At 45.0% G+C, this 20682-nt stretch overlaps 1 protein-coding gene across 2 annotated transcripts in view; it reads left to right on the forward strand.

The window, feature by feature from the left end:
* Positions 1 to 17601, forward strand: part of PRKN (parkin RBR E3 ubiquitin protein ligase) — a 1284475-nt gene extending 1266874 nt beyond the window's left edge. For both annotated transcript variants that reach the window (XM_032651607.1, XM_032651608.1), the window contains exons 11-12: positions 9242 to 9359; positions 14982 to 17601. In XM_032651607.1, the coding sequence (XP_032507498.1) occupies positions 9242 to 9359; positions 14982 to 15094 (231 nt within the window). In that variant the 3' untranslated portion in view covers positions 15095 to 17601. The remainder of the gene's footprint in view (positions 1 to 9241; positions 9360 to 14981) is intronic.
* The last annotated feature ends 3081 nt before the right edge of the window (positions 17602 to 20682 follow it).

The raw sequence follows: 20682 nt of genomic DNA on the forward strand, positions 1-20682 counted from the left end.
GTTCACTGCTTTCAGTTGACAGCAGGGGCAGGAGAATCAAGACAGGCGCAGCATCTCTGAGTGAAGTACAGACTTGAAAAACTAAGAGCTAGATCCTGCCTTCAATGAATCCTTTATTCACTGATTGATTTTAAATGGGGGGGTGGAATATATGTATTTATATATTGCCATCCGCAGGACAGGAGAGCTTGTAGACCAATTGTGGGGAAAATAATTCATCTGCTCTCCCTGATCACCTCTGATCAAATGAAGCAGTTGCCGAACACATGCATGAAGGGTCAGCACATTTTAATTTACTGCTGTTGCTTTCCAAGTTTACCTTTAACTTCTTTCAGCCAGAACTCAGTGTACATCTCTTATATGATCATCCCTATCCTATGAGGAATCCGTGGTCAGGCAGGACGGTTTTGAAGTCAGACTGATCTGGTGTTGAAAATAAGTCTCAGCCGTGACTAGCTGTAATGGTTGATTGTTGTGTGTCAGCTTGGTTAAGCTATGTTGCATGGTTTTTTGGTCAAACACTAGTCTCCGTGCTGCTGGGATGGTATTCTGTAGATGTGGTCAACACCTACCATCAGTTAGCTGACTTTAAGTAAAGGAGATGACCTGTAATGTAGGTGGGCCTCATCTAATCACTTGAAGGCCTTAAGAGCAAACACTGAGATTTCCCAGACGAGAAGGGATTCAGCCTCCTGACTGTAACATAGACACTCCACCTGCGTCTCCAGCCTGCCCTACAGATTTTGAACTTGCCAGTTCCCACGATCCCATGAGCCAATTCCTTAAAGTAAATCCACATATTTCATACATACATATGTATCCTACTGGTTCTGTCTCTCTAGAGAACCCTAACTGGTACATGAACTGTGGTCATCATTAAGTGAATTATGTAACGTCTCCAAGCCTTGCTTTCCTCATCTGTAATATGATGTTGTAAATGCAAAAGGATTTAATGAACAATGCATGCATTACGCCTAGTGTGGAGCCTGACAAATCACAGTGTGCAGTAAACAAGGTGGTTCTTTCCTCATCCGTCCTCATTCCAGCACACACACACCCCACACGATTACATCGGGCTGCAGAGATTTGACGTACACGTTCAAGACAACGTGCGCTCCAGCACACACACACAGTTCCTTGTATCTGTGTTGACTGCAGTGTATGCGGATGTTCTGCTACTTCTCACAAGGTAGTCCACAGACCAGCTGCTTGGGCATCGCCCAGGAACATGTCAAGACCTACTGATCCAGAAACTGGGAGGAGGCTGTTGGCGAGCTCGGGGGGGGCGGGGGTGGGGGTGGGGGTGGGAGATCTACAGCAATTTGTGTTTGAACAAGGCCTCCAGGTGGTACTAATGCAAGCCACAGGCTAAGAACCACTGTTCTGCTAACTTGTAGGCGCTACAAGGCAGGGATTTTTTCGTTTGTTGTTTGTTTATCATCTCTTTTGTTTACATAGCCCTAGTACCTAGAACAGTGCCTGGCACATCACAGACGTCCAGCACATATTTGCTGAATGAAGAGATTTCTGTGCCAGCTCTAGCAAAGAATAATAGTCAGCTTTGTACCAGAGTATCTACACTTTACACAAAGGACAAGCTTGTTCTCTGCTCTGGCTTCCTCTGTGCATTAGTGATGCTTCCACATTCAAAATCCTTTCTACATTGATAATTTTAGTCATTACCGACCTGAGCAAGCCATGAACTAGCGATCTCCATCATCCGGGATACAACTTAGCTTATCTTCCTTGCTCAAGTGCAGTTTTTCCCATTTGTCAATGTGTGATAATAGCTGAACACAAAGAACTTTAAAATTCCCATTAAATGATACCTATTAATAATCTTTTTTTTACATCTTTATTGGAGTATAATTGCTCTACAATGGTGTGTTAGTTTCTGCTTTATAACAAAGTGAATCAGTTATACATATACATATGTTCCCATATCTCTTCCCTCTTGCGTCTCCCTCCCTCCCACCCTCCCTATCCCACCCCTCTAGGTGGTCACAAAGCACCGAGCTGATCTCCCTGTGCTATGCGGCTGCTTCCCACTAGCTATCTATTTTACGTTTGGTAGTGTATATATGTCCTATTAATAATCTTAATATTTATGTTGTCCCATTTCCCCATCAATCTTAAAATATGCTAATAGACATTATTTATTTACTTTCCTTCCTCTCTGCGAAGCAGTCGAGGTCCCATGGGGCAGGGCTATATAAGGTCTAAGTGGCGATCCAAGTGGTGCTTGGTACCACCCATTGCACTAAGAACAGAAATCACCACTGTTAATGCCATCATCAAGTATATTCTTCCAAACTGAATTTGAGAGCGTGGCCCGGGAAGTTGGGAACTTAGTACAGAGAGTGCAGCCCCGGCCAGACGCCCCGTTACATCCTAGCACTTAAGTGATTTCTTTCTAAATACACAGAGGGATAAAGATATACAGAGTAGTTATTTCTGGTATATGTTTATTATATAAATTAATACTATGTAAATACATACACTCCCCCGAAAATAGAGAGTAATGATAGTTCCAAGAATCTTCGGGCCTGAAAGGGGAATGCGGTGTTCCGACTCACCAGCAGGGGGCGCGCTGCTCACAAGCAGGGGTCTTGGACCAGAACACCTGACCGTGCTGTGACTCTGGGGAAGTTGGGACCCGCTTCTTTCTGTGGAGGTGGGAGTTTTCAGTAAGGATGTGGCAAGTGAGTGCTGTCTGGGCATGCAGTTTTGATGATAAAGGTGAACATTTCAAAGTCGGCATTCACCTGAAAGCATTCACAATCTGAATTAAGCCAGCTGTTTTCAGGGATTCATGGCAATCTGATCCTTTTTGGATAATAGATTTAAAGTGACTTTGAGAATTAGGATATACTTGTCTGATTATTGACTCAACAGATGTCACAAATAAGTTTCCTAAAGCAGGAAAGATGACATGAATTCGAACAGTCTCTCAAGTTGTTCTAACTTGCATACGTATTAACAGGGTCTCCTAAGCACAAATTTTAAAGCCTCTGGGGGCACTTTGCTTTGATTTACCTGTGTTTTTTAAAGAAGACGTCAGCAGTCTTTTCGGTTTATACAAACTCCTACAGTCTGATGGTCTCATCTCTATAAATGCGAGGTGAGGACAATTATGACAAGATAGTGGTTATGATCATAGAAAAGACGAACTTGGCATTCACTGGGCACCAAGCTATTTGGTAAGCACTTGTATTCTTGACTCGCGACCACCCTTGTGAGGTGTGGACTTTATTCGACACACGTGCAGTTGAGAAGGGGCTGAGGCTCGGTGTCTGTCCACGGTTACCCAGCAAGTAAAGAAGGATGCTGGCATTTAAACCCAGGCACTGATGACTCCAAAGCCCTGCTCTGAACCACTTCCCATGACACGGACACCTCTAAGTGTTCACTTAACAATGATCACCTTATAAACAAAACCCATGGCCCTTCTTGAGCCATAGACTGTCTGTCATGCCAATACTTGACCTCGCTGAGGCAATTTTGAAGGTATATAGGAGACTGTAGGAAATTGCTATTTTTAGCCATCAACTATGTAAGAAGAGAGACTTGTCCCATTCCACCCACACCACATCCCGCCCCCTACCCCCCACTCGCACTCACACACGTTCCTCCTCACGAAGGGTGAACAGAAAGCAGGCACAAAGGTCTGTGCAATTAACCTGCCACACTGCCCTATATGAGCCACAGTTAATCACAGGTAGGACGATAATGCTGAGTGACAACCACGCCTTCACCTCCTGGCAGCACAGTGACAACTCACTCTTCACAGCTTGATGACTAAAGGCATAAGAGAGGGTGAGTTTATCCAACTAAACATGCTTTCCAGGCCCAAGTGAGATGGCTCCCAAGCCTCCCTGCGCCCCACAAGCCCCCAGGGCGTTTTTAAGGATTCACATTTCTGGACCCCATTCCAGACCTACTGAATCCAAATCTCCAGGTTGTGAGCACAAGCAAAGGTGTGCGTGTGTTTTCTAAATCCCTAGGTGATCCTGTAGCAGTGGGCATCCGGCCTCTGTTCGTGATCATTCCAGAAGGATTTGAATATCAGTATCAAGGATACTCATAAAAGATGCTAAGCAGAGATCTCAGCAGAAGAGACTTGATGACAACTCTTTTCCCCAGGGGTTGATAGTCGAAGGTCTAACACAGTCATCTGGGCACATGAGGGTGACCCAGAGCTGTGTTTCTTGGTTCCCCACATCAGTTAGGCCAGCAGCAGTAGAGGTGGGTCTCTGGCTGTCCTTCCACGTGGATCCAAGTGGGTGATGCGGAAGAAACAAGAATAACGTTGATGCGGGCAGAGGCCTCCTGAGAGGTTTTGGGCGCTCTCCGTGGCTCTGTTCTACCAAGGAGGAAGGAAGCCCACAGTGTTAGGGGCAGTGGGACTATCAGAGATGAAAAGGACAGAGAAAAGGCATTGGCTTTGGCAACTGTGGCCTCACTCGTGTCCTTTCTGAGAACAGTTTCAGCAGGTCAGGCAGAAGTGAGATCCAGCCACAAAGCAGTGGGTCAGAGAGTGGTGGAGAGTGAGGGCGTCGGCTGGGCGCAGAGGAAGCAGAGATTTCCCGCCCCTCGGCCTCAGGGTGTGGAACCACTCTGTGACAGTGCCATGGCCTTCAACCCTTAGTCCTCTCTGTAACATGTGACGTCATCATGAAAGAAACTGTAGCAGCAAAAGCATGGTCTGAAATCAGAGAGCCCAGGGGTTATACACTGAAACTGCTGCTGAGTCTCTGTGGCCGCAGGCAAGTTCGTTGCTTCTTGAAACTGAGGTTTCTTCCTCTGAAATAGTTGGCAGCAGCCCTACCTATTAGGAAGGCTACAATCGCTAAATTAAATGATCTACTCCGAGCTCCTGACAGAGAGCACAGCTTCCTAATATAATAGACATGGTCACTGTTACTTCTTTTTTGTTTTAATTAATTTATTTATCGGAGTAGCATTGCTTTACCATGTTGTGTTAGCTGCTGCTGTACGATGAAGTGAATCAGCTGTATGTGTACTTATGTCCCCTCCCTCTGCAGCTGCTCACTGCAGACCTATTACAGCTTTGTAGCCGTCACGGCACGATTCTTAGACACAGCTCTGTCTTCTTCATGGAATCAATGGGAAAACCAGCCAGAGGACAAGAGAGCTGCTTCCATGAGCATGTGAGGAACGGGATGCCATGCCATTTAATTTATTGATTTACTTTTTAAAAAATTAAACTACAGTTGATTTACAATATTGTGTTAGTTTCAGGTGTACAGCAAAGTGATTCAGTTATACGTATACATACATATATATTTATGTGTGTGCATATATATAGATTCTTTTGCAGATTCTTTTCCATTATAGGTATTATAAGATATTGAATATAGTTCCCTGTGCTATACAGTAAATCCTCGTTGTTTATCTGTCTATATATAGTAGGTGTATCTGTTCATCCCAAACTCCTAATTTATCCCTCTCCCCCTACCCCACCCTTTCCCCTTTGGTAACCATAAGTTTATTTTCTATGTCTGTGAATCTATTTTTTTCATAAATAAATTTATTTGTATTACTAAACATTTATTTTGTACTCTGCATCTGATCATTCCAATCTCCACAACCTTTGCTGCTCAAGTTCTGCAGTTTTGCATTTCTGCCACTTTCACTCACGGTAGCTTGTTTTCGCCTGTATTTGGTGACTTTTTTATTGTGATCTCAGGTTTCTTGGAATTTTATTTGTGTGATTTTTTTTTTTTCTTTTTGAGGTTTGTCTTTTTAAAGTGCATTACTCTACAGAAAATATTTTTGCTTCAGCCAGGTTCTTGGGTATACTGCCAATCCGGGAGTATTTCAAATTAACTTTTTGGCGTGAGTCCATTTTTAAGCTAATCAAGTGGTATGAATTCTTTTCACAAACGCCGTGCATAAGGCTTAGTGGTTGGGAATTCTCAGAGGAACTTTGTCTCTCCGACCTGCTCCACCATAGGACGAAGGCTGAGACCAGCACATAAGTCTTTTTCATCAATTCTTTATCAGTTCTCTCTTCTGGGAGGATTTTTCCACCTTCCACCCTGCTCTGGCCCAGGTCCCATCTCTGCTTGTAAAGACCAGGCCTTGGGCAGCCTGTGACTAGGAAAATAGCCCCATAGCAAACACCAGATTCCTCCCTCCCTGCACCAGTAAGATTTTCTCTCTCTTATCCTGACCTTCAGGGATTTTCCTGACTTTTCCATCAGATCAACCATTAGGCAAAAACTTTTCTTGCATATTCCATCCAGCATTTTTAGGTATATAGACCTCGGAGAAATTGCACTTAGCATGCAGTGTGCCATATTGCTGAAAAGTGGCGTCTTCAAATTAGTCTTTGATAAGTAACATTATATATTTCTCTGATCTGTATGCCTCCAGTAAGCAATTTTAAACCACTACTACAGAATGACAAGCTCCTGAACCTTAAAAAGAGAAGCTGGGGACATAGGATCGGGAAGGGTATTTGCTATGTTCGCTTAGGGTTAGGACCACACGTGATCTGAGCTGATTGGAAGATGCGTACTTGAGATACAAAGCTACTTGCTAAATCTTGTGTCCGTTCTCATTCATCACAGCTTCATCACCGGGCTCTGGGCCATGAGTGGTCTCTACGTTGTCCCAGAGCCAAAGGAAGTTTTCCGTGACCTGTGATTGCTTCTTAGGGTTAAACTGATTCTGCTTTATTCTAACAAAGTATTTACAGATCACATGACGTCCTCTGAGTTACAAAGGAAGTTTCCTTTGTGAACGGGAGAGCTGATTAACAGAAAGAAATTGGTTTCACCTCAATGACCACCATCAGGGATGCACCCCACATGCCCTTGCTGGTTCTCGGGGTCCTGTTCCAGACGATTGTCGGGCTGGTGCCTTCATGGGATGTGTCATTTGTTCACTGACTCAGCTAAAATGTACTGAGTGCCTGCTAGGTACCATGCGCTGTGCCAGATGCTGGAGAGAAGAGGAAGACACAAACGTGATCTTGGCCTTGGATGGATTCACTTTCTATTGGAAATAACAGAAAAATAAATACTAATTACCATAAAAACCATTAAATGCTGCAAATGAGGTGTAAACATAGTTATTTACCTCCTAATACTTCATTCTTAAAGAGTGAAAACTTAAACATTTCAAAAATATTTGGAATCTAATGATGAAATGATAAAAATTGGATTCGTATCTGGGATGGAGGATCCGCTCACCAGATTCCACATCTGATCTAGGTCCCTCTCTGCACTGTGGTATCCGAGGATGATTGCTCTACTTACTGACACAGTCGTTTCTTTTTGGCCGTGTTGGGTCTTCGTTGCTGCACGCGGGCTTTCTCTAGTTGCAGCAAACGGGGGCTACTCTTCATTGCGGTGCGTGTGCCCCTCGCTGCGGGGGCTTCTCTTGTTGCGGAGCACGGGCTCTAGGTGCGTGAGCTTCAGTAGTTGCAGCGCGTGGGCTCAGTAGTTGTGCCACCTGGGCTTAGTTGCTCTGCGGCATGTGGGATCTTCCCGGACCAGGGACTGAGCCCATGTCCGCTGCATTGGCAGGCGGATTGTCAACCACGGAAGCCCTGACACAGTCGTTTCTGAGCACAGCCATCCCAGCACCACTTACTTTCACTCTCACCATCTAGAAAACCTGCTAAGAGACCATGGTGCTGGGTGGAGACCCCGTGTGTGAGCATCTCTGGTTTCGGTTTCCATCCTTCAGGTTTTCCAGATTTTTGATTTGATTGGCCCTGGTGCTGTTATACACGAGGTGAGCATCCTTAAACCTGGCCCTTGGCGTTTTTACTACTCAGAGGCCTCCTTTGTAGAATAAGTTTGATAGCTGCCTGATTTCTCTAGGTTACTTTGATGGGCCACTGAAATGATGGAGATCAAAGTGTAAAAAACAATGTGTTACAACTTTGTAAAGTATCATCAATGTTATTATTAGAGTAATATCAGAGTATTAGAGCATTTCATGTCATTTGATTTCTTCACTAATTTATATTTTAAGTCACTTTTAGTACTTTCTTAATCTAAAAATAGCTCTGGGAATGTTTTAAGAGTCATTACAAGTTAATAAAATGACCCGCACGTTCGTATTGATTTTAAAGCATAGAAGAAAATAATTTAATACCATAGAGGCCAAGAAGGAGGGTTAATCTGTTTGGATTAACATTTTGAGATACATTTCTAGACCACAGAGTTCTTGTACTAAATCCCAAAATGTACCAGTTCTTTTTCTGCATGTGTCATTCAACACTGAAGTAAGTGAAGAGATTGTAGTGTCTGAACAATTAGACAGGCACAGAATATCTTCGGCGGCTCCTTTGAAATCCCTCCTCCTTTTCGTGGTATATGAGTCAGGGGTGATTCTTTCCTCTGACTTGAATAATGTTAGCAAACATTTCTGAGAGCTTGCTGTAGGTCTGGAGGTCATTCTGTTATCAGGTAATGTGTGTCAGATACTCGTCCTGAACCTTCAAAGAAATTAACCCACTTGGTCCTTGATACCACAATGCACTAGGCATTTTGATTTCCATCTGAGATGAGAACTTTCAGAGAGTTAAGGAATGTTCCCAAAGCCACGCACCCAGGTGGAGCTGGGATTTGAACCCATGCGGCTATGGCTCCAGAGCCCAATCTTGACCTCTAGCTGTTCCGCATTCCTGCTGCCACTTCCTCTATCATATCAGCTTCACCTCCCTGTTCCTGCCCCGTCCTGTCTGTGACCACGTTCCTGTCCAGGTGCAGGAATGAAAGATAATAAGATGTTGAAGACAGTTTAAAAGCAAAGATTTTGGAGTCACACAGACTCTGCTGCCTGTCAGCTTTGGGCAGTTGTTTAACATGTCTAGTCCTCGATGTAAAATAAAAACTAGTACACTCGCCTGATGAAACATCTAGCAAGAAGGTTTAAGGGTATGTGTCACCTTGCCTGCATGTTAAGCACCCACTAGATGTTACGTGTTACACTTATTCAAGACCATAAAAAAGAGGAACTCAAACTGCAGAACTGCAGTCTTGTCTTAGCTTGTAGGCACAGGCCAGATGTTGAAACCATGTCGGCGCTTGTCCCTGCGTGGCCAGGAGCCGCCCACCACTTGTCAAGTGAGTTGACTGTTGAGCTTCTTGCCTGAAGGCACTTCCATCTCTAAGAACTTCCCGTGCAGTGTTTCAAGGGACCCACGTTGGAGCCCACTGTGAAGATCTGACTTTCAGCTCCTTCTGTCTCATTTACCCAGGCCTACCGAGTTGATGAGAAGACGGCAGAGCGGGCTCGGTGGGAGCATGCCTCCAAAGAAACGATCAAGAAGACCTCTAAACCCTGTCCCCGTTGCCACGTGCCGGTGGAAAAACATGGTGAGTCTGGGCTGGGCAAGAAGTGAGGGCGTCTCAGGGCGTCGGCTGTGTGGCTGGGACAGTCAGGGGCTCTACGAGGGCTTGCTAGCTGGGGAGTTCAGCGCTGGGACTCTGGCACCATCTGGCCAGAGTTTGAGTCTCAGCTCTCTCACGTCAAGCTTCTTAGCCTCCTAAGCTGCAAGTCCTCTTCTGTAAAATAGAGCTGATAACAGAAGCTGCCCCGCAGCAATAGAGCCATATGACATGGTGGGTGGCAAATGCCTCCCGGTGCCTGGCACAGAGAAAGCACTCGAGAAACGCTAGCTGCCCTTATTATTATTTATTATTAACACTACTGAACACTTTGCACCTGCTTTTTAAAAACGAGTGCTAGGGAGACGTTCCAGTCCAATATTTCCCCCAGAGCGCCCTCCCCACTACTTTGGTGTCTAGAGCTACTCAGCGGGGAAAGGCAGGTACCACCACGTCACACACATCTGGCACTCGGTTCCCACTGTATCCCCTCTTGGAGAATAACAACAAGGAAAACAACTGACTTGTACTGAGCACTTACTGAATGCTGGTTCTAAGTCCCCTTCGAGTATCAGATCATTTAATCCTCACAGACACCACATAAGGAAGCTATTATTATCCCCATTCGTAACATACATTCAAGCCGTTCAGAATGCCTTTTGTAAAGAATCTGTTTAACTTGGTGTAACCAGTTGGTTCGCAATTTTTTGGCCGTGAAACTCTCTCTTTCACGTCAGTGATTCCTATCCCTTCGAACACGGGACACACTCCGGGCTCTGGTTTCACCATCCCTGTGGCGGGAGAGTTAGTGCCTTATGTTGGGGTGACGCTTGGCTCCGTCATTAAACTAGCCTTTCCATGAGTGTGTTTCTGAATGGGATTTTTGCCTTCTACCAGCTTCTCTCTAGATTTCAAGCATGGGAGGGGATAACTTGGGGACACCTCTGGATGGATGAAACGACATTCACCGTAGTCAGGGGCTCCCAGGAGCCCACGTATATCTGCTGCTTTGCACAGCTTTACGGGCTTCGAAACACCACCGTCCGTATTCAGATGGTTCTCCCTGGGGATAGTCTACACCCAGGGCAGCGTCTCCCTTCCCTTACACGTGTGGTCACGTCCATGCATCCTCACACCCTGGGAGCCACCACAGCTGTGGGGAGACCTGAGAGAGCTCCTACCAGAAGGAGCGCCTCCCAGCTCCCAGCCCCTTGCCTCCTGCCAAGTGGCCCCACGTAACCGCTGGAGGCCACTGAGAGGGAGACCAGCTGGGCTCTGGGGACACGACCATGCTCGTGGCTGTGGTTTTTCCTCCCCCCGTTGACCTCCCCCTGCTCTGATGGCTGCTCTGTGAGATCACGTGGCCTGGGGGCCATCGCTGTGTAGCCCTCCGGGCTCTGCAGTGTTGCTGGAAGTCCAACTCTAGTCTATGTTCAGAGCATTCCTGTGGCCTGCCCCCTTCCCGGGGGCCCTGCTACCTCGCGGGAGCCGGCGGGGCACCCATGCCATCCACCTTAAAGCCATCCCAGCCCAGCACCCAGCCTTCTTTCTAAATGTGAAACACGTCAGTACGTGCGCGGTAGGGTCAGCAGCATTAGCTCGGCTGAGAAATAAACGAAGCACAGGTACTGTTTTTCCCACGTTCTCTTCACTGGGCCTTCACTAGCCACCCTTATTTTTACATATTATTAACACTATTAAACACTTTGCATCTGATAAAAAAAAAAAAAGAAGATGGTAGGGAAACTTCTCGGTCCAGTATTTCCCCAGAGTACTCTGATACCTAGAGATACTCACTGGTTTGTCAGGGGCTGAGAGCTGGCCTGCTGTGCGTGAAACCCAGCCCTCGGCCCCAGGGTGGGCCCTGAGGCTCTCTTTCCTCAGAAGAGTACCCGATAAATAAATATTTGTTGAATTTAAAAGGAGCTAGGAAAGGAGATAGACACATAAATAGATAACCTTATAAAATATGACAGAGAAAACAAGCTAGTAAAGGAAGACCTTGTGGTTAAGAGACGGCTTCCTGGTGGAGACGATGCCGGAGCCGAGAATAAGGGTCAGGGTTACAAGCCAGGCAAGGACGTGGCAGAGAAGCCTTCCAGGCAGCCAGCAGGTGCAAAGGCAGGGAGGGTAGAGCATCAGTGCCGGTGTGTGCGAGAAGCCCAGCTGTTTGGAGTTCCTGGAAAAGGTTGAGGAGCATCTGCCGAAGCGGTGGGTGGCAGGAATGTAGGGCCCGGAATGACATGCAGGGCTTGGACCTGATTCTGTAAGACAGGGAACCGCTCCGGGCTGTGAGGCCAGAAAACGACGTGCTCAGGCCTGCCTTGAGTCAGACCACACCTGCAGCCCCAGAAGGTGGAATTGAAGGGGTCAGGTGATTCCTGACTGTAGACATGTTTCCTAATCTGGTTCTTTCTTTGAAATATTGTGATGTACTCTCCATGGAAAGCTCTGATTTTTCACCTATAGATTTTTGGTTTTAGTGTCTACAACTGATTTTAATTTTTAACAGAACGTGTGTTCACTTTACAATAACCAGGATAGCATGTTAAAGGTGGATCCCCATTGGACACGCAATTCTGTCTCTTGGAATTTTGATTCCTTGCCAAAGGTCCGGGTACATGTGTTCCAGAATATTCTCAGAATCATTAAATCATGAAAAATTGGAGCATATGCAGGTGTTCTTTAATGGGTAGAGGGACAGGCAATCTTTAAAAGAATGAGGCAGAGCTAAATATATTAAAAAACAAAAAAATGCACAGAATATATTGTTGAGGGAAAATGCTTCTTCGCAATTCTGTGTAGCATATGATCATGAAGGACTAAAGGGAAGGTTTATGCTTTCTCAAAATTTTGTTTGAATCAATTCGAGATGAATGACCCGTACTGAGAAAGTGTCAGACAGTAACAACACATCTAGGAGTCTGGGATTAGGTAGGACTGGATTTCGTTTCAGGGAAACCTGATTCTCCCACTGGCTTAGAGGGCACACCTATAGATCTTTAACCTATGAACTGAAAAGCTGAAACTTTCAGCTTATTAATGATAGTCTCTACTGTTTTAAAGGATATCACTACGACCAGAACAAACTTAGGCTCCATTAGCAAGAAAAGCTAGTCTCATTATCTGGCTCTCTACCTAAATTCATAGCCTGTTTCCTATTCAACTGAATCCCAGAAAAGTAGTTCTTCCTTCAGCAAAGCTGTCATGATAATGAGAATTATTTCCATTTTAAACGCAGGCTGAACTTGGCACTCCCTCCTACAACGCCCTTTAATCCCCGGAAATTCTTCCTTTACTTCCACCTCAAACAGATGAGATTCAGGATTCATTTTCTCTGCAGTAAGCGTCTGTTGCCCGTTAAATTTGCCTTCAGGTCGTTCAAGAGCTTCTGATCTCTCATTAAATCTAAGGGCAGAGTGGCCAGGCCATGGTGTGTTGGCTGTGCACCGTTGGGGCTTTTCATGGTTTGAGCATCAGTCAGGAGACGGAATCCTCTAAGAGGGAAGCTAGACTTTCTCCATGCAAATATCCACACATGAACACGGCGTGGTCAGCAGCTTCGTGCTCGAGTTTACGTTTAAGCCGGCAAGGATTTTAGAATCGGAGTCCCTGACTCTTCTCCAAATCATGGGGTCTAGCATATTCCTTCCATATTACACATCAGGAAGAAAAGAAAGTTAACAACATGAATATCCTCTCTCTTGCTATTTCCTTTCTTCTTATTCCACTGTGCCATTGTGAGTCTAGTTTCTATAATAAAATCTTACTTGTTAAAGCTAGTATTCCAGATCCGTTAAGATTTTGGTATAATAGGAGAACATTCTCAACCTTTCATTCAGTCTCACTTAATAGTCCGTTGAATTTGAATACATTGCTTAAGCATTCTCTATGATATTCCAGAGAAATTTAAGTGATTATACAGTATCACATTATTTATTATATTATTGACATCCTAAGTGCGCAGTGAATAAATATGTGTTGAAAATTACACAATCCTGTAATTGTGTAATGCTAATTGGGAAATAGTAAGAGAAAAGTATCACACGTTTTTCCCTTTATTTTCCACATATTTGAATTTTTAAATGATCTTTAAAGCAAACCAAAAAGAAGTAGAAAACTATGGTATTTTAAATGCCCTTAAGTTGGTCTAAAACAAATGCCTGTAGTTACATAATCATAAATATTTTATATTAGTGCAAGCTCTCATGCCAAGCTTCTAATATAAAAATGAGACAGCACTGGGCTTCCTTGGTGGCGAAGTGGTTGAGAGTCCACCTGCCGATGCAGGGGACACAGGTTCGTGCCCCGGTCCGGGAAGATCCCACATGCCGCGGAGCAGCTGGGCCCGTGAGCCATGGCCGCTGAGCCTGCGCGTCCGGAGACTGTGCTCCGCGACGGGAGAGGCCACAACAGCGAGAAGCCCGTGTACCGTGCAAAAAAAAAAAAAAAAAAAAAAAAAAAAGAGACAGCACTGAAGCAATTCTTTGGAAAATTTGGCAAGAAAAAATGGCTTAACAAGACAATTGATAAAATTGAACAATGGAGCACATTCGGTGCTACATGGAATTCAAGGAAAGACATTGCTTTTGATGGGTTATCTGGGAAAGTCATTCACAAACATTTCTCTACATATAACTTCATACAAATAACTTTCTCTTGACTTCGCGGCAGACTTGGTGTCTGATGCCCAGAAGCAAGTAGGGAACGTATTTAACAAATGGGGGAGGTGGGGAATCCCCAAATAAGGGACTTTTCATCTCATACTGGAAAGAAAGAACATTGGAATCACCCACATCTTGGTTAAACCTCCAGCTTCACACTTAAAAGCCTTGAGACCTTGAGAAAATTCTGCAACCAGTTAACACCCTCATCTCACAAGGTGCTGTTGAGGAATAAATGACATAACAGATGTAGAGCACCTAGTAGTATTCATTAGTTTCTCGCTATCCTCATCTTAAATAAAATTTTGAATAGCATGAAGTAACCTATTCACTATTAAATGCTTTTGGAACAGCTGTCCCAACTCCTGTCTTATGAATTTTTTCAAGCCAAGTAATACTGAAGAAATGATAAAATTACTCATAGTATATATTGACGTTATTATGTATTAATTGTTAAATATATTATTGTATACTTAAAATATTAAATTTACTGTATATTTAAATAAGGAATCGACCTCGTCTGTGAAACACAAAGCGTTTGTCTTTAAATCCCATCTTAAGAGAAGTCAGTAAACTCAGATTTACAAGTAAAATTTGCCCTTGATGGACGTGTCATGCTTCAATCTCACTCATTTCTTTTTTTTTTGAATTTTTATTGGAGTATAGTTGATTTACAATGTTGTGTTAGTTTCAGGTGTACAGCAAAGTGAATCAGATATATATCTCCATTCTTTTTCAGATCTTTTTCCCGTATAGGTTATTCTCTCATTTCTTGACGAATGTCAGAACTTTAGAACTTCCCAGTGGCCTTTCTGGTTTGTTTTCCTCAGTTCAGATTCTGCTCTTGGATTGCTTGCAATAATTCTGTTAGGAAGCATTTCTGGAACAAAAGGCTGGTGCGGGAGTGTTTCCCGGGTGCTTATTTGTGGCCTCTGTCTGCCCACAGGAGGGTGCATGCACATGAAGTGCCCGCAGCCCCAGTGCCAGCTCGAGTGGTGCTGGAACTGCGGCTTGGAGTGGAACCGCGCCTGCATGGGGGACCACTGGTTCGACGTGTAGCTGGAGCAGTGGCCACGCAGGCGCACTCAGCCGCCATCCCGCTGGGAAATATACAGAGTGTCCTAGTGTCATCTGCTACTTCTCCTTTCTCTAAACACACACACACACACACACACACACACACTCTTCAAGTTCTTTCCAAAATCACAAAAACAGTTATAAGAGAAGCTCCCAGGATCCCTTTCATTGTGCCCCTGAGAAACAGCCAAGCTAATGGTGAGACAATCAGGAAGTATTCGCAGGCCTCGGCAATACACGGACACCAGGGCACAGATGGCAGTGCAATTCACCTTTTGTATGGGCTGTCATTCTTGAATGAATTCAAGTCAGGCTGGAAAAATACACAGAGATTTCTCAGGTTCAATTACCTGCCTTTTACCATCAGCAAACAATGGGAAGAAGCCTTTGGTGAGGTGGGAAATAGCTTTGAGGAACTATTGTCAGTGGTTCTCTCTAAGACTGACTGCAATGGATTCCAAGAACGACATTCACAGCTTAAAAAGCGATGCCTTTATTTAAATTTTCAGAAAGCATCTATTCCCAAAGAACACAGGCAATAGTCAAAACCATGTGTTTATCCCCAAGAATTCTATTTTTATGTATTGCATTAATGAAATATCAACTCTGCACGAATCAGCTTGTCAACTAACTGAGAAATTATGAAACTTAATCTGAACATTGAATGTTCAAATGTATAGGGAAGAAATCAAAACTTAGTGTACATTCACTTCATTTAATTATATGCAACGTTAGAAAGAAATTGTTTTTCTGAAAATATTACACAATTGAGAATTTGATTTTAAACATTCATTTTCAGCTTGGAGAATAAGCTCATACATCTGGCTTCACAGTCAATGTAATGAATAAGGTGCCTCTAGAGGGGACACTTTTAGAAATGATTTCATAATGATTCTCAGTGTTAACAAACATGCAGGTTATTAAAGCAGAATCTGTAAAGAAGGAGCGTTTCCAGATCATCAAAATGAAATTTTATGCACTTTCTGTCCACCTGGACCATGTTAACTATATTTTTTTGTATCAAAATATTTTACACCAAAATATTTTATTCTGGACCCCTTTCAGATCTGATTCAGATTAAAGTTGTCAAAGCAACAGAGTGCAAAGGGAAACTGCAACAACAACAAAAATGTGCCTAAAGGGATAAAGGGGGTCATTGGGGACGAATCGCAGTGATACGGAACCAAAATGCATTATAAGTGTAATTAACATGGCTCAGGACAGCCCACTCGGGGCTCTGCCGCCCCAAGGGGTTATTCAGAGTTCTTTCTCTAGGATGTAAACTCACACGAGAATATTTCCTCACATTAACATGGCTTGAATTGGATTGGTTATCAAATTTTCATCCTTTTTTTATTTTTGAGGCATTCACGATACATCAAAAAGAGATGTGTTTACACTGAATGCGGCAAACCCCATCCTCCACAGCACAGCGTGTGATGGAAAAGTCAAACCACTGTCTTTGTTCTCATCCGCCTTCTCAGGAAGATCATGGCCATCACTGAGGGTGTAATGACTCTCACTAGAGCACAGGGTTTCTTTTGGATTTAGAGACCCTGGAAATTATGAAATCTATAGCAGGCCTTGTCTTTGTAGATGTAGCACCAGAAATCCTTGCTGGTGGGAGAGGGGGAAGGACCCCAGCAGACTCCCCCAGGACATCTGTCCCTCTGTCCCTAACCATCCATCCAGGGACAGTCCCCCCTCTCCGTCTTCCTCAGAGGTCCTGCAGCTGGGAAATGATAGGGGGGAGGCAGCCTCGTCAGTGGGAACGGCCTCACATGGCTTCACTCTGTCGGAAAATCCGACCTCCCCAGCATGGCCCAGAGGCTGCCACCTCCTGTCAGGGAGCCTATGGACGGTACAGAGATAGCGGAGAGCCAGTCTCCCAAGTAAGAAAGAGGCAGGTCACCAGGCTGGAGCCCCACATCCCCATGACTGGCATCAGGGCTCAGCCTGGAACGCACGCGGGGCCTGCCTGCGAGTTACCGACAGTCCCAGCAGGTAGCAGCTCCGTACGCGGAGCCGGCAGGACAGTCAGGTGGTTCCCTCTGTAGGGGGGCACCCAGCGTCTTATACGCGCCACAGCTTTGCGGTTTAATGACTTTGCTGTTACTGCCCCCTCCCGATCTGCATGGTTTGTTGGGTGCGCCAGGCAGACAAGGTTTGCTCCCACTCATGCAGGCAGTGGACGTCCTAGGTCCCTGCTACTTCCCTGGTGGTACCTTCTTTTTTTTTTTTCAGAATAGAATACTGATTCTTAAAACAAGTTAAAGAACAAGCAGCCACTCTAAACGAGTGTGAACCACAAACCACTATAAATGAACATGTCTGAGCATTGAACGGTGCCACAAACTGTGAATCTAGCAAAAGAACAGAAATAAAGTCTTTGCAGAAGAATCTTTATTTTTCTCTGAACTGTGTAAAGAAATACTTGGCAACTATGTCTAAGGTTGTACTCAAATTGTCAATAAAAGTATCCAAAGAGTTTCTGAGTCCATCTTTGAAGACATGTTATCAATAAATGCTGAAGGCGCGGGAGGGAAGCCCAGGACGTGCCACTCGTGGCCCGAAAGGGTTACCTGGTGAGGCCGTGGCCATCGTGTCTCTATTCTGAGCTCCAGATGAACCCCGGCTGCTTTAAAACTAGGTAGTTTCTCCAGTGCTATCAAAATTTAAAAGGGCTCTACAAGGGGGAGGTGGGGAGGGGAGGGAAGGATTGGGAGTTTGGGGTCAGCAGATGCAAACTAGTATATACAGGATGGATAAACAACAAGGTCCTACTGTAGAGCACAGGGAACTATATTCAATACCCTGTGATAAACCATAATGAAAAAGAATATATATGTATAACTGAGTCAATTTGCTGTACAGCAGAAATTAACACAACCATTGTAAATCAACTATATTTCAATAAAATTTTTAAAAAATTTTGACAGGGCTCTGAAAAGCAAACCATCACTTAAAAATCTAACAGTTACTTTCCTGCCCTCTCAGCAAACTTTTCTAATAACTGTTTAAAACAGAAGTTTTTGTTGGGAAAGACCACGGGACTTTCTGTCATGTCACTTCAGAAACGTTGGGTGACTTTGCATTGCTCTCAGCGTGGGTGTGTTGACTCTGCGCTTCTTTGGCTCTGTGTTGGTGGCTGTGCATTGTTCACTTCACAAGGAGTCCGTGTCTCAGTGATGTGGATGGAACATTCTTGGAGAGCTCCTCTGCATATCTGGGGCAAGCAGCACACCCCGAGGGCCCCTTGGTGCCAAACATCACAGGAAATGCTCTGAGGAAACACCACGTTTCTAGAAACGAAGACAGAGAAAGCAGTTGAGTGAGCGACTCCACTGCCCCCCTGGGTGTGAACCCTGGGGACAGTAACAGCAGCCACCTCGTGGGGCTGGTATGAGGACTACATGGATTGATTCACATAAAGCCCTTAAGACAGTGCCTTGCACCCGGGAGACATTCAGTAAGTGTTCCTTATTATTAATAGATGAACTAGTCAGTGGAGACCCCCGAACAAACTAACAAAAAGCACAGAATGAATGCAAACTAATTGCAGGTGCCGGGAAGGTGTGTGTGTCCCTTCACAGGGTTAGTGATTTCGTGGAAGAGGCGGGTGACGGACTCGCAGTGGATTTCAGTGTGTTGGATCAGCTTCTCCACGGTCCCAGAAATTTTCCTGCAAAGGCAGGTTGCCAGCTGTGTTTGAAAAGCTTGAAGGGACAAGATCCAGCTGTTATGCCGGATCTCCAGGGGGACAGTAAAGAGCTGACACTGTGAGTAGAGACGAGTAAGTGCAGGTGTGGCTACTGACTCAAAAGGAACAACCGGGAACGGGGTGCACGCATCCCACCCCCCGTTACCCTCCCCAGGCCACTTCTGACACCACAGAGAGTATCTATGTCAGTTTTGAAAAGAAAACCCTATTTCAAAACAACACTGGGCCTGTCTTCAGATTACCCACTGTGAATAAACTGTCCAACCACAAATATTTCAGAACTTTCACTGCAGTTTGAATAATCATGCAAAACAAGGCAGGGAGTATTTTCTGGGAAGATCCATTTGGCGCTCACGTTGGTGACACTGTCTCCGTGGGACCTCGGCGTTCCCTGATCTCACCCTCTGATACGTAGGCCGAGAGAATCGACTTTGTCACTGTGTCGAGAGGTGTCCGGACCCAAGAAGATGGACTCACACTAATCTAGCTCATAAGAGAATGAGGTATGGAAGCTACAGGGTCAGTTTACAAGTTATATTTGCAAGGAGAAGCACACCTCCTGATTTCTCCTGAGATTTTCCATCTGCCCAGAATCTTTTCTTTACAGCCCCATCTTCCCCCTTTGCCTGGCCACCCTTAGGTCTCCGTTTAATCCACTTCTCCAGGAACCCTTCTCCAGCCACCCTAGTCTGCATTAGGGTCCCTTCTTCTGTGTTCCCAACGCTGCGCTACTTCCTGAGCCATAGTTGTCTGGTGTTTTCTCCCAACGCCAGCAAAGGCCTCCCGACACCACTGGGTCTCCTACGAGTCAATTCCGTCCGACGCTACCTACCCGGAGTACGTGTCAGAATCCACAGGTTGAGGGCTCAGCCCCTCAAGACCACCCCCGACTCAGACACCAGTCACAGGTCCCAGGTTGCCACCTATACTTCCGACCGACAGGCTATAAATCGGGGATTTCTATGACCCAACCCCTCAAGTTCAATATTACCCTGGAATGGCTCACAGAACTCAGGAAAGTGCTTTATTCACTGTTACCAGTTTGTTATAAAGAGTTCAAATTCAAGAACAGCCAATGAAGAGCTGCATGGGGCAGGCATGGGATGGGGAGGGGTGTGCCGAGCGTCCATGCCCTCTGCGGGTGCCTCACCCTCCCCGTACCTCAACGTGTTCGCCAGCTGGGAAGCTGTCTGAACGCAATTGCTTAGGGTTTTTTAATGGAAGTTGCCTTAAGTAGACGCGATTGGTTAGATCGTTGGCCGTTAGTAATTCACCTAACCTCCTGCCCCTCCCCCTCTCCCTTCCTTCGATGTCAGGGCTTAGGGCTAAAATTTCCAGCCCTCTAATTGTGCCTTGGTTTTCCTGGCAGGCAGCCCCCATCCTGAAGCTACCTAGGGTCGGACCACAGTCATCTCATTAGCATACACATCACTCCAGGGATTCTAAAGGTTTTAGGAACCATGGGCCAGGAACCAAATATTTATTTTTTATATTTATTCATATTTATTATAATTCATTCATATTTATATTTCAAAATAGCATTTAACGTGTGAAACTTTAATCACTTATTTACTTATCTCTACCCGCCAGGAGCAGATAAGGAGAACATAACTATAGTACTCGCCTTTGTATCCACAATACCTAGTGCCGGGCCTGCCACATTCCAGGCTCCATAACTAGGGAATTGCGTTTTGGAGTTCTGAGCAAATCTACTTGAAAATCAAACCACAGTGAAAAGCTAACTTGTAGAGCCTAGACTCAGAGCTAAGTGACTCAGCTGCATGACCAGTGTCCCCTGGGCAGACGATCGCTTTCCATTCCAAAGGTACATATGACACAGGACGGAAAT

This window comes from Phocoena sinus, chromosome 12 (assembly GCF_008692025.1).
Source record: "Phocoena sinus isolate mPhoSin1 chromosome 12, mPhoSin1.pri, whole genome shotgun sequence".
Classification (NCBI taxonomy): Eukaryota; Metazoa; Chordata; class Mammalia; order Artiodactyla; family Phocoenidae; genus Phocoena; species Phocoena sinus.